Source organism: Lichtheimia ornata, assembly GCF_029851405.1.
Source record: "Lichtheimia ornata isolate CBS 291.66 chromosome Unknown scaffold00161, whole genome shotgun sequence".
Lineage (NCBI taxonomy): Eukaryota > Fungi > Mucoromycota > Mucoromycetes > Mucorales > Lichtheimiaceae > Lichtheimia > Lichtheimia ornata.
Window position 1 is genome coordinate 1 of NW_026695480.1, and position 14,921 is coordinate 14,921.

Here is a 14,921-nt window from a genome sequence, read left to right on the forward strand (position 1 = left end):
CACGTAATCACTCTCCCCTCCCCCCCCCAATTGGGCGTAGTAGAAAACCAATTGCATTGTTTTATTTGGACATGTTTAGAAGGAAATGACCACTGCAACAGCTCTTTGAGGAATACGATCTCTTTCTTCTGCATTGGCTGGGACACTGATAGTAAAGAGAAGATCCGAACGATCCGAATTGAGATACACTGGCAATGATACCTTGTCAGACTTGGTTTGCATATCACGCTTGATCCAGCTGATACGGCTTTGGGGTAATTTGACAGAAGGTTGAGACGTAAGTCTAACTTCATTCTCATCCCATTCACCACCTTCCATCTTCCAGCCACGAATGTAATAACCAGGTTGTTGTCCATCACATTCAGCACCAATATCCACTTCCAATACAAGTTCTTCAAGTGACCACTTATGACGTTGGGCAGTTGCTTGACGTGATGCCGTGATATAAGCTTCAGGGCTGAAAAGACCTCCCATCCAAACTTGCATTTGATCAAGGTTGGTTTCTTGTGCGATAGATGCCACTTGTTCAAGACGTGAATTGAGATCGGCAATCCAAACATGAAGAGGGATATTCTTCGGAACCTTGTAGCGTCGCCAATGATCAGGGATCAAGCCCTTGGTCAACCAGCTCATCAATTGACGCAAATGATTAGTCTGCTTGAGCTCGCCACTGCACACCTTTTGAAGATTGGAAAGATCATCACGAATAATGTGAAGCAATCGACTGGCCAATTGATTCTCACGCTCAAAGAAGCGGAAGAGAGGATCCATGATACCACCACTGTCACGTTGCATACCAGGAATCTTTGTAGGCAAAAGTTCAAGCCAGCTAGTGATCGATTGGCTCAAAGCTCTCATCCATGCTGGTTGTTGACTTGTGCCGGATTGTTGGGCTGCCGTGTCGTTATCGGTATATGCCACCTCGTCATCATCGCTTGTACTCTTCATCTTGCGCACCTTCGAAAGCATAGTGTTACCCTTAAGAGTAAGCAAGACACGCTCGGCATTAGCTGGTAGACCAAGCCATGTAGGAGGTTCTCGTTCGGGAAGCTTGTTGACCCATTCCATGAATTGTTCCATCTTGGTACCATCAGGCACAACAACCGATTTTTCATTATCACCCGTGCTCTTGACGATCTCAAAGTCCAAGTCATAACAATGTTGTGTGAATAAGGTGTTGACAAATGAATCCAAAAGACGTTGATCATATTCGTTATCAATGCGGCCACCATAAATCGATTGCTTGAGAAGTGAACGGATGGCATCCCATGGAATCTTTTCAGGGGAGATATTGGCACGGCCACCAGCAGCTCCATCAAGCCACTTGTCAATGGTATTGAATGCAGAGTCTTGATCCGAATCGTTGAATTCATACACCTTGGTCCAACCCAATGGAACGTATCGCAAACGTTCTTGCACCACAGCATGTAGCCATGCAAGCATGAAATAAAGACGTACTCGTTCTGTTGGTCCTCGAGAAAGACGCGAAGGAGGAATGCTACGGAGCGATTCTTGCAAGTTGGCCTTGATACCAGGTGGTGGCTCAAACATCAACACACGAGACATGCGTAGCAAGTTGACAGGCACCTTTGGATTGGTTTCCATAGTCAAGAACAAGCGGAATTGAGGATGAGGTTTCATGCTATGCAACTTCTTCTCCAGCTGACCAAGCCATGATGGCGCCAAGTGCACGTTCTTGAGCATAACCCAATTGCCGGTCTTGATAGCAGTAGAAATGGCTTGATCCGCAAGTGTAAAACCTTCAGCAGAGCCCATAGCAACGGAGGTACAACGCATGTTGGTTTCAGCGACAAGATTGTCAACACGATAACTGGCATCATAGCCTGGTACAGAGCAAAGTGCAAGTGGTGTGCTGCTGCCAACCTCTTCCTTGACGATTTGTTGCAAGTGTAATTCTTCCGAATTGGTGAACTCGGCTCCAAAGATCTCTGTGGCAAACATGGTAGCTGCGGGCAACAAACGATCTGGGCGGAAGCATTTGATAAGCAACATACGACGAAGAGCATCCACAACAGCTATAAAGAAAAGTTAATATGACATTGCTAATTGAGTAATAAAGCGACTTACAATTTCGACCAGCATCATCCCAACAGGTTGGTACGATATTCTCAGCTTGACCTTGTTCAATGAATTGTTGCCAATCACTTTCGTTTTGTTGAATGTGTTCACACAAGCCCTTGAAGCATGGTAATGCCATGAATTCCTTTGCACGTTGAGCTGTCTCATCATTGAGGAAAGTGGGAAGACCAAGACTTGCTGCTGTGATTGTTGATCCAGGTACAATATCACCGCCGCTGAGCAAAAAGTCGTATTCGGCTTCATCGACGCCATGTTGAGCACCCCGCATTTGAATTTGGCACATGAGCACAGCCAAAGTAATATGATCCTCATGCAAAAGGGTGCGAGTAGCACGCTTGTAAGTCACCGAGAATAGATCACGCGATAAGATGTTGAGACGCTCCGTGGGATCCGTGATGGACTTGAGGTTGGGGTTGTCATGCAATACGTATTCAAAGATCTCATAGAAAAAGTCGAGCGAGAATTGATAAAAGTGATGAATCAAGTTGAGTTGCTCGATAACGAAAAAGATGGAGCTGCATGCATGAGCCAATGGTGTATACACGGCAGTCGTTTGTTCCACTTCTTGCATAACAGTGTTGGTCTCATCCACCTTGCGTGTAACTTCAGCTGCTTCCTTCTTGAGAGTCTCCAATGTTTCAATCACATGATCATCATCAAGGATGTTGCCCTTGGATTCATTCAATGCCTGCAACAATGACTTTTCGAGATGACGCAATTTGAGCTGGAATTCACCTTGCAGCTTGATCAAATCCGTACGACGCTGATCAACATCGGGTCGTTCAGCCTTGAGCACCTTGTTCAAACATTGACTTTGCAAACTACCACGAGTAACAGTAAAGTTGACAAAGGTGACACGAGAGCAAATATCGGGTGCAAAGTTGACTGAAGGATCACGTGTCGAGAGGAAGAGCGTGAATGTGGGTGAAAAGTCGATATCTTGGCTGCCGAGTCGAATCAATACACGACCACCAGTGCGACGCAATTCCTTGTTGAGCACAGGATTCAAAATTGGATCGAGGTGTTCCACATCTTGAATCAAGATAGGGTTGCCGAAACGTAGAGCACTTTCAAGGTTCTTGATAAACGAGTCATCCAAAAAGCTGGTAACAGTAATCTTGCGATCCTTGTATTCGTTGACCAAAAAGTTGGTTGCTTGTCCCGAAGGATCAATGATGAGTGGGTAACGATCAAAGCGCTTCAACATGATGGCGTTCTCGATACATAGGTCATCTGCAGGAAGCGAGTTTTCTTGCCATGAGAGGCGATCATCCGCACTAGACAAGTACTCGGTCAAGGCCATGTCTTGCTTGAATTGGATGCTGGCTGCAACCAAGTGATCGGTCCATTTGGCAATCAATAGTTCACGATATTGTTGATCAAAGTAACCACCATAAGCCAAGAAGGCTGCTGACAATAACACATCACCAACGATGGTACCCATTTGGCTCTCGAATGCTTGGCTTGCTGCTTCCCAACGGACCTTTTCAGAGGATAAGCTGCTGAGCAAGGTAACACTACGATCCACCTTGGACTTGACACGATCCATTTCAGCCTTGATGAGCTGTGTTTCACCCACAAGTGCAGCGTACTCTTCCTTGTAACGTCCAATACTTGCTTCAAGATCCACAATCATTTGCTCAATATCAGAAGCCTTCTTCTTGGTATCCTCCGCACTTTGCTCCAAACGAGTAACCTCTTCACGCAATGGGCCAACACGATCGAGGATATCAGAGTATTGCACTTGAGCACAGACCCACTTGACCAAAGGACCACAAGCCTTAGAAGCACGGTTGACAGCATCATATTCGAACGAGGGATTGTTGAGATAATTGCGTCGCATGTATTCACGAAGCTGCTTGGTCATTTGAGTTTCAGTCTTGTAGTTGACAATGCTGGCAATAAAGTCATCACGACGAATGATACTTTGAACGGTCTTCCAGCTTTCGATCTTGTGGCCGAGCATGGTGCATACAGCTTCCATAGACAACTTGACAGCTTCAGGAGGATTACCCATAGCACGCACTTCGGTAAGATGTTGACGCTTAATGTTGCTGACACTCTTTTGGGCTTCCAACACGGCAGGCTCTGCATTGGCAAGATCATTCAACACAATGGTACGACGTTCTTGAATAACCTATACGAGAAAATGTTAAGAAATACATACAATAAAAATTGGGTTATCATTTATCTTTACCTTGTTTTGGACTTCAAGAGCTTCTGAAATTTGGATCGAATCAGCCTTCTTTTGCTCAGCTTCCTTTTCATCAGCCAACATTTGATTGATCTTTTCATTGGCTTGAGCGTTCTTGGTCTCCAATTGGTTCTTCTTGATAGCCAAACTCTTACGCAATTCCTCGACCTTGACGACAGTATCCTTGAGCTTCTCAAGACCAACGTTCAAATGGCGTTGTTGTTCTTCAAGATCCTCACGCTTCTCATTGTACAATCGAACATAGTGCGAGATGAAATCCAAAAAGTGACGAGGTGTAGCATAATTATGGCGGCCTTGACGCTTGCTGAGTTTAGCATTGATTTCATAAAGCGATTGATGAACAAAGACAAGAGCATTGACAACCACTTCACGATGAGATGGTGGGATCGGCAAGTTGCGGTAGGCGATAGGAATGTTGATAGGTGCATTGTATACAGGAACATCGAGATCGAGTGTCTTTGTGAATTCCATACCCACTTGATAAAAGGCTTGATCGGGCCAATCACCAAACCAATCCAGCACACAACGATTGAACAAAGCAGGCGAGGTAGCGGCACGTGATGCAAGACCGCCTTCAGGTGGATTCATTGTGAAGACGACGTGAAGGTTACGAGCGACTTGCTGGTTGAACCACTTGTACAATTCTTCACCCGAATCGAGCATGAGACCTTCACGTTGAGCACCTTCCTTACAAGCTGTCATCAAGGATGCATATTCATCGCCTTCGAACAAGCCAGGGACTTCAGCATTGGCAAGCAATGTATTCATGCGTTCAAGGAAACCGGAATCGAGCACATTGGATTCATCCATGATAAAGCAAATCTTTTCACCTTTGCAGCCTGCACGTCGAAGCACGGATCGCAAATCATCATCGAAATCAGCACCAGTGTACTTGTTGTGCACCTTGATTTGGAACACACTCAAGCCATTCATCCAAGCAACAAATCGAGACAAGGTAGTCTTGCCTGAACCACTGACACCAATAAGCAACAAATGGCCTTGAGGTTGACGGAAGACACGATCAATACGCAAGACGTGTTCAAGGACATCATTGAACAATACAAGTGGTACATCAAGCTCTTCTTCGTAGAACACCTTAAGACGAGCCTTTGCAAAGTCACGTAATGTTTCACGATCCACAGGGATATAGTTCTTGGATAACCAGTTGGAGAAGAGAATAGGTCGCTCCAAAGCTTCTTCTTGATTGATAGCAGGGAAGTGCTTTTGGGCAATCGAATCGATCATTTCATCGGTCCATCGTCGTTCTTCTTCATCCACCAAACGGTCTTGGAACAAGCGCAATGCTTCATGAGCCCAAATACGCACCAAGCCTTCCACTGTCAAAGTCTCCAATGGCTTAATGGCTTCAAAGATACCACGAATCCATCTTGTCAATTCACGAGGCGAGTAAATGTAATGTGCTTGGATATCAGGAGTAAAGCGTCGCTGAGATGCCAAATAAAGTTCGACCATGGCAGCTGTAAGTGGTTCTGAATAACCCCGGAGATTGGGCACCACCTTAAGCATAGCACGTGTGAATGTACCATAAATCTGAATAAGCGACGTTTGACCAGCATAGTCCACCATGACCAAAGGTGCATGACGTAAGAAACGATGAGACAGAGGCACACGACCAGGATCAGTGGGAGGATTACAGGCACCAACGAATTGAATACGCTCCAAAGTGACCCAAGCCTTATCAGTGGTACGCCAAAAGCCATTGTATTCGACCAGTTGACGCAAGAATGAAATGACTCGTTGGGTGTTGTACTTGTCAGTGGCAGGCAAATTGATTTCATCACAAAAGACAACGAGCCAACGACCAATCATAGTGGGTGACAAAATAACACCGTTAGGCGTCTTGCGGTACTCGCAGTGTTGTTCAAAAGTCTTGAGAATGAGATCAGGCGTGGTGGCACTCGAAAAGTTAAGACCAACAACCTCCATATCAGGCAGCTTACGAAGAGCGCTGAAGAGAGTCATTGTCTTACCGGAACCAGGGGGACCACAAAGAATCAATGGCTTGTGTTCTGATAACCATGAATACAACACCTCCTCATGACGAATCGTGTCCACCGTAGGAATAATGATATCAGCTTCGGAAACCTTGTGGGTCTCAATTTCAACAACAGGCACCTTCGATTCCCATGGCACCCATTGACCACTGCTCACAGCAATATCATAATCGATGATGGTAGTATCATTGCCCAATGGAGGAAGTTCATAGGTGGTAACACCACGAACAAAGTCGCCAAGCACTGCACGCAAATCAAGTTTGGCATCACCCGAGAAACTCCAAATGATCGAGTAAATGATACGTTTGGTGATGTATCCTTCAAGGTGGTCACCGCCCATAGGGAAATCTGGATGCTGGCTATTGTATTCAAGCACGTTGCGCACCGTCTTGTTGAGCAAAGAGAAGAATGTCGACAAAACACGCATGCGAGTGAAGTCCATAATGTGCTCAAGGGTTGCAGCATAATTCAAACACTTGGCAACAAGGCCATCTTCATCTGATAGATCGGCAGCCATAATGGTGGCAATTGAACGCTGAGTAGCCAAGTTGGGTGATACAGAGGCAACCTCGTCTGTTTCAGTCATGCGACGTGAAGTAGGTCCTTCTTCTTCAATTTCATCCATGGGCACGTTGCGAAGCGTTTCAAGATAGTTGCTGAAGATCATGGGAAGGGTGATGACATCCTCACTGAACCAAACCATACCACAACGAGAGACGGTAGCAAGGGTAGCGTATTTCAAGGTCTCGACTTCAAACATGATGCGGACATTGGGTGGCAAATTGAGACGTTCACCATTTGGCAGAGTCAACAAGCGATTATCATCCAATACTGAATTCAAGTTCTCAACCCATTCGGGATCAACGTCACCATCAAAGATGATCCAATGTCTCTTTTGGCTTTCACCACGCACATTGTCGACGATCTTGCGCAAAATGTGGGTAAACAAACCATCGGTCCATTCGCGAGTCGTGGCATCCAATGTACCATAAAGAGCATCCTTTGGAATGGCCTTGGGATCAATGGTGTAGGCAATGCCTTCGACGCCCTCCACACGCTCCAAGGCAGTGAGCAATGTCTTCCATGCGGTAGATTTACCAGAACCAGAAGGACCAACCATCATCAAACCATGGTGGATATTTTGAATTTGATAAAGCTGGATCACCTTCTCCATCCAAGCATCACCAGGCACAAGACGACGTTCTTCGCACACCTTCTTAAGCTCTTGCTTGAGGCGATCCAAATCAACAGGTGCATATTCCACGCCAGGGAACACATCAGCCAACAAGCTAAGAATAAACAATGAGCATGGTTTCATTGTTACACAGCATGATTGATACCTACCTTGTCAACAATGGAATATCATCGGCCACAAGCTTGGGTACCATGGTCTCTCGAATACTAAAAGTAACATTGTATCAATATATGCCTAATGACCAAAGAATAAATGAAAAAAAGTATTTACCTTGAGATGAGCAATTGTTGTTCAGGCACCGTTTCGGAGATGTTTGCATATTCAGATTGGTCCTCCTTGCCTTCATCAATAGCCTTGCGCAAAGAAGCCAAGCGATCACGTTTGAGATTACCAGCACTGACAAGCACACTCTTGAGAGCACGTAGACCGAAATCGTAATGGGATTGAGGCGAGAGTTGTTCAGCGCACAAATTGAACAAAGGCACAACCTTGGAGGCAAGGGTTTCAGCTGTACGGAAACCTTGTGAATAAAGCATGACTTGAGCAATAAGTTCACGATCAGGCTTGGTCATAGCAATGCTACGGAAGAGCTTCTTCAAGTTGTCGGGCAAGTTGGATCGACCAGCGTAACCAGGGTTCATAGTGATGAAGATACCCGTGTCAGTGTTGACCTTCACGTTGCGACCCACAAGCTCGATCTCGTGATTGGGATTGGTGGTTGATTCCTTAAGACCCAATTGGATGGTTTGCACTTGTTGAGAGACAGCTGACAAGATACGTTCCTCCAAACGATTGAATTCGTCAAAGCAGCCCCATGCGCCCACTTGACACAAACCAATAAAGATACGACCCATAGCTTGGAAATCAAATGTTTCATCACAACAGAAAACGAGGACAAAGCGACCAAGTTGTACACCAAGAGCTTTGACGGATTCGGTTTTGCCGGTACCTGCAGGACCAAATGGAGAGCCACCAAGACGTTGTTCCAATGCTTGAGTCAATGTCAAATAACAACGATCCGTCAATGGGGTTTGTACAAGGCGATCCACCACACCAAGGTATTCATAGCCATAATAGAATTGAGCATTGGCCATGTTGATAGACAAACGATGGATGGGATCTTCGATAGTGCCATTAAAGTAATAACGCATCTGGTACAGCCAATCAAAGTCTTTGGGTGATCGAACATTGTTGGCAAGTAGCTGTCGACTCACATCACGTTGATGCACGAGCTCGGTGACAAGATGCTCACATTTACGCCGCTTGATGATTGACAAGTCAAGTAACACAGCATCAGCCAACACGTTCAAATTGCGTTCCACAAGTGAAATGGCACTTTGCAATGGCTCAGTATCATCATTGGCAGATTCGGACATGGTGTTCAGGGCCTTATCCACAGAGTGCGTCCAAATGGTTTGAGCAGCAAGCACCACAAGCTGAGCAGGATAGCGATCGACCCAACTCATAAACTCTTCAGAGTTCATCTCATCGGCGTTGTAAATGGTCTCAAGTTCATTCACGGCATCCGTCAAAAGCATGGCAAGAGATACACGCATCTCCTTTTCAAGCAACGTAAGCCAATCGTTGATTTTGGGATTGTCCTTGATCGAAACGGGGGTCTTGAACAGCACTTCTTCTCCTTCCTTGGAAGCCATACCCATGATCTCGGTATTGTCTTCGTTCAATAAGATGGTAGCAATACCAGCAAACATCTTCTTAAAGTGCTTCTGGATACGCAATACGTCCTTGCTGTTACCAATGATCTCCAACAAATCTTCATCACCAACAAAGTAGAAACGAGGGAAGGAAGCACGCTCACGTTCAAGGTATTCACCCAATGCCTTTTGAATCTTGCTCAAGAGATCAGCAAGGCGTTCCAATGACTTTTGGATATTGGGGATGTTGAGCACGTCAAGAACAAAAGGCGACTTGTACACCTTCTTCATCACCGTCAAGAATTCAGTATTGATGCTTTGGAAGCGGGATGTCTCCACTGGCAACAAATGCTTAATGTCAACGCTGCCGCTGAAAATGCCTTCCAAGTAAACCCATTGACGCTGTACATCGATCCATACATCGAAAAGCACGTGCACACGATTCAACTTGTCTTCCCAAGAAGAGGCATCTTCTTCAAACACCTTGTAGTAGGGAGATAATTTCATAGCAGCCAAAGAGTTGATATGCTCACTCGACTTGTTGAATAAATCATCCCATCCACGAATCAAACGGCATCGGTTTTGATAGTTGACGAGGTCGAGAACATAGTTGGCCCAAGTTTCCTTGACTTGTTTCAAGAATTCTTCAAGTGCCATTTCACCTTGTGCTTGCAAAATGACATCGCGGAGTAGTTGCTCGTTGCGTTTGAGATCCAAGTCCCACAAGTGACCAATAGTCATTTCAGCAAGGGTAAAGCGACCTTCCACCTTGAGAGCCTTAAAGATTTGGCGCCAGTGACGCTCACGTAGAGCTTCGGATTTGAGATCAGCGACAAGAGGATTGACACGCAAGAGTTGACGAAGCACATCTTGTACGTATTCATAGGCAGCATATTGACGCATGCGGTTGGGCATCTCCTTGGTGGAGTTAACAAGCTCGTCAACATGTTGACGGATCTTTCGAGGTACAACAGAGGACCAAGTTGTCTCACGAATTTCACCCAAAGCATTCCACACATTGGCCAAAGCTGTCCAAACCGATTTGAGATCGCGCAATTCCTCCAACACTGGCTCAAGACGAGCTTCAGATGTTTGCTCAAGATCAAGAGCTTCCTTGGCACGGCAAACCATGTCATATTCCTCCTTCAATCGTGTGACACGACCTTCAAAGATGCTAAGTGTGTTGGTAGCAATATCCGGTTTGATGTCTCCTTGCACAGGCTTGCTCTTTTCCCACTCGGCGCAAATGTCACGAATCTTTTGTTCAACGACCTTGTCCTCAGCGACAATCTTCATTTGCAAACCAGCTATGTCACACAAATGTTAGTGCATTGCATATATATATAAACATAATCCATATGTAGGAACTTACCAATTTGCTCTTGGATAGCATTGTTCTTGCGGCTGAGAATTTCATTGAATGCACTCCATTCACCATCCACTTGATCAACGTATACCCAGTCGTTAGGGAATTGGAATCGTTGGCGCTCCAAAGTCTTTTGACCTTGTCGGAAGAGCTCGACATCCTGAGTCCACTTGGCAACCTTACGCTTAAGATCTTGCACAAAGGTGATAAACGTAACGGCTTCACCGGTAGAATTGCTCTCAATCGATTGCTGTTCAAGCTCATAGCGTGCCTTGGAGACTGATACATGGAAGTCTTTCATGGCTGTACCAAGCATGCTGCCAAACTTGTTGAGGATCTCACGTTGCCATTGATCGTACTTTTGGTTGACCTTGCTCTGGACTTGTTCATAATCGACCACCAAAGGACCAAACGGTTGTTCGGTTTCAGAATTGTCGAATGTGCTGCGTGCCTTTTTGATTTCCAACAAGATTTGTTGCCACTTTGACAAGTCATCACCAAGAATATTGAACACATGATTGGATTCGAGATCCCACAAGGATTGATATTGTAACCAAATGTTGACATACTCGGATACTTGATTGATCTTGTCCTCAATGATTTGGTAAGCCGATTCGAGCGAGCCATCACCCAAACGCGTAAGGAGGCTGGAGTACGACTTTTCAACACTGGGATTGTCCTTCACACTCAAACCACCTTCATATCGCGAGCTTTGGATACGAGGCAAATGACAAATGGTGGAAAGCCAATCATGCAATTGAGACCACCAGCTACCACGAGCATGTTCAATAGGTGGGTCGAGATACATGAGCTGATTTCTGATACGAATTTCATGCACAAGCGTTTGCAAAGCAGGCTTCACATCAGGTGACTTTTGGACAGCTGCAATCTTTTCTTCCACAACGGCCACTTCACGTGCATTCGCCTTACGCTTACGGCGGCTCTTTGAAATGCTGACTTCAGGAATGATAGCTTCTTCATCAATGCCCTTGAAGCTGTTGGACCATGCCTTGATGGCTTGTTGCAAACGACTGATCAATACGCTCTCAATGCGCTTGTCCAAACCAGCAACCCATTGATCGAGATTGGAGTAGTTTTCCAAATTAAGTCTATCAATCTTTTGATAAAATATCAGCATTAAAGTGTCAAGTACAAAGAGAATCAAAGATAATACATACCAGCTTTTGGATTCTACCAAGAGCATCCTCGAAGCGTTCGACTTGATAAGGACATCCCTTCATTTCCTCGATACTCTTGTTGATATCATCATAGTATCCAATGAGAGCGTCAACCTTGTCTTGGAAAACTGAAACGACATTCGCAAACTCGCGTACAAAGTTGACGTGGCGGTTCTCACGAGTATCCAATGGGCTGCCGGTGATATAAGAAAGAGGTCGGTGATGACCATCATAGGTGTTGACAAAGTAGTCCCATCGCAAGTTGATACCTAAAATTTTATGCGTTAGATGATAATTTGTAGTCATACCATGCACAGCTTACCTTTGGTAATCATCACATGCACCTCGTTACGGTATCCAGCGACAAGCGTACTGATATCAGGGTTTCTGTTGACCTTATGGACGGTTTGAGAAAAGGTACGTACAGCTTCCATAAGGCTGACAGCAAATGGGTAAACACGCTTGGCATCTTTGGCGACGTTTGAAATGGTATGTGGCACGGGATAGTTGAGCCAGAGGAGGTTGCGGACTTCTTTGAAGAGTGTAATAATTTGACCATCAAAGTTGACACCAAGCTGAAGAGAGTTTTGTACTCGGTTGCGTGAGATCTCGAAAATGCGTCCTGATACTGAAAGGTCACGTTTGGTGATTTCTTGTAACCAGTTGTCGTAGATGAGTCTGGTATCCAATTTCTTTCGGAAGCTGTTGCTCTCATATTGAAGCTTTTGACCTTCAGCATACAACTCCCATCCTTTGCCGAGGACATCTTCCACTCGCTTCATATACAAGGTGAGTTGTCGTTCGATTTGTCGAGCCCATACAATGGCACCGGAAATAGGAGGAAGGTCACGTAATTGAGCCATCATGTACGCTTCGGAATTACGATATTGCATCTTGAACTTGTCGTGAAGCTTATTGATATCTTCCTTAACGCTATCAATCAACTGCGTCTGATATTCTTGGATAGCACCACGAATCTTGGGGCGAACGAACAATGCATTGAACTTTGAGAATACACGAAACATCTCATTGGCGCTCTTGGCAGTACCAAGACGATCTCTCAAACGGGCAATGATTTGGTTCTCTACACGCGACACACGATCATTGTATGCGTTCTCAGCTTGCACCCAGATCTCAGTTCCCTCTATTTCATATTCATCATTATTAGTTTCCATTGTGTGCTGAGTAATGAGGGGGAAAAGTGTTACTTACCAGGAGTAACATCAAGCACATCAATGTTCTTGACACTTTCATAGGCAAGCTTAACTTCCTCCACAGCGTTGATATCACTGATGCTAATGCTTTCCTCTTCTTCCATGACGCTGTTGACTTGGCCATCAACGACAACAGTGGACTTTTTGGCACGAGGACTGGTCATGACACGCACAATCGTTTGATGAAGTTGCTCATGTTGCTTTCTAAAAGCACGAACAAAGGTGACTCGTTCCTGAAGCTTGGCATGAGCTGCATTGATCTTGATCGGCATGAACTTTTCAGAACGCTTTCGGGTGACATCACGAGCAACATTGGTGAACTCCTTGATAAGATCATCCCATGTCTGGAATACAGCCTCAGCACCAGCAGTTGTCTTTTCAAAATCATCATATTCCATGTACATGAGACGACGACTTCCAAGGACCTTGAGAAGTTGGTCATTCAAATCACGAGAAATGGCTTCGACAAGTGGCAATGCACGACGAATAGGATAGGGTCTATGCATAGAAACCTAGTTAGTAAGAGTAAACCATAAGCAATGAATGGGATGTATACATACGAAAGCTTAAGCTTCTTGTTCAAGTGAGCGAAAATGAGGAACAATGATTCACGGATCTTTTCAACATCAGTGGCCGAGAGCAGCTCATTGAGAGGGAAGTCTTTCATCAGCTGGTTGTACTTGTGGACTATAGGACAATGGTTCATATGAGCTCCTTTGATATCATCTACAATTTTTTGAGTGTTCATGATATACCTAATTCCATTTGCTCCTTGAGACCGGTATCAGCAATGAAACTGACAGTGGCATGGAAACGTTTGGCATGCTTCAAGATATCCAAAGTCAATGCTATAGGAATAAGGCTAAATTAATACACTTTGATGAAAAGAGAATAGCCTAAGAGATGCTTACTGATTTGATCACTCTTGAGTTGCTCATTGATCTTTTCAAGTGCACGCTCCATGCTCAACCAAAAGTTGATTTCTTGAATAGCTGTGCCGTTTGCGGGATCACGAGACATGTTGGTGACCTTTTGAATCTCCTTGATCCAACCATTGACATCTCCTTGCAACTTGTTCAAGAATGCTGAATCCGAAAATAAGCTGGCATCGATAGCATCCACGGTGACGCGCTTGCTTTGTTCACGGCACTATGATATACAAGTGATTAAGAGGGATGCAATGGGATGTATATAGACCCAAATGATTACCTTGTCGACGGCTTTTTGGACCACGGGATGAATGTTGAGAGAGATATCAGGGATTTCAACATTTTGCTGCAGGTGAAGCAAGCTGAGTTCAAGTTCAGCCATCTTCTTCTTGGCCATGGGAACACCCATCTTGTTGTCCTCATTCTTGCTCTTGCTGCTTTCAGCTCCCACAGTACCATGTCTTGCATTAACGTATGCATTGAAATAAGGACTGACGGCGAGATGGATGTACGAGTGTAGAAATTCATAGGCACTAGCTTGACCAGGCTCACTTGCATTAGGTGCACCAGGCAAGTTGATAAGCTGAAGTTGAGCTTGTAAAGGACGTGATGGATCCAAAGTAGCTGATCGTTTGATGATAGCAAGAGAACCAACGTGGGTAGGCAAGTACGTGATCTCTTGTGAAAGGGAATACGAATAGGTGATCGGTGTAGCTTCATCTAAAATTGCGTCTTTAGTGTATGTGTCCCCTTGCTTAGTCCTCCCTCCCTCATCTTGTTGTTTACCTTCATCCTTGCCACCTTCTCGTTCCTTGAGTACAAAGAGAACTTGGCTTTGTGCATCGGATGCAAATCTCTTGAACTTTTCAATGGTATCCGGATATGCAAAGATGCTGTTTTGTAGATCTGATAAGTCTGCGCCTAGCACCAAAGGCAACAACTGCTCCAAATATTCTTGTAGGTCTTTGGGATCAAATGCTAGCAACGTCTCTGAAGATGGGCCAGCATTGCCGATGGAAGGCACCGGGGCGAGAGCGGATTCATCCTCCAACAT

General features: G+C 45.1%; 1 protein-coding gene across 1 annotated transcript; it reads right to left on the minus strand.

Moving 5' to 3' along the window:
* Positions 1–75: 75 nt before the first annotated feature.
* On the minus strand, positions 76–14,921 carry O0I10_012803 (uncharacterized protein; the record flags this gene model as incomplete). Its single annotated transcript, XM_058492690.1, has 14 exons — positions 76–2,036; positions 2,089–4,237; positions 4,298–7,619; positions 7,675–7,731; positions 7,796–10,487; positions 10,553–11,663; positions 11,725–11,993; positions 12,047–12,868; positions 12,937–13,436; positions 13,499–13,625; positions 13,694–13,786; positions 13,850–14,087; positions 14,148–14,587; positions 14,654–14,921. The coding sequence occupies 14 exons, from the start codon at positions 14,919–14,921 to the stop codon at positions 76–78; spliced, it is 14,049 nt and encodes a 4,682-aa protein (XP_058336541.1).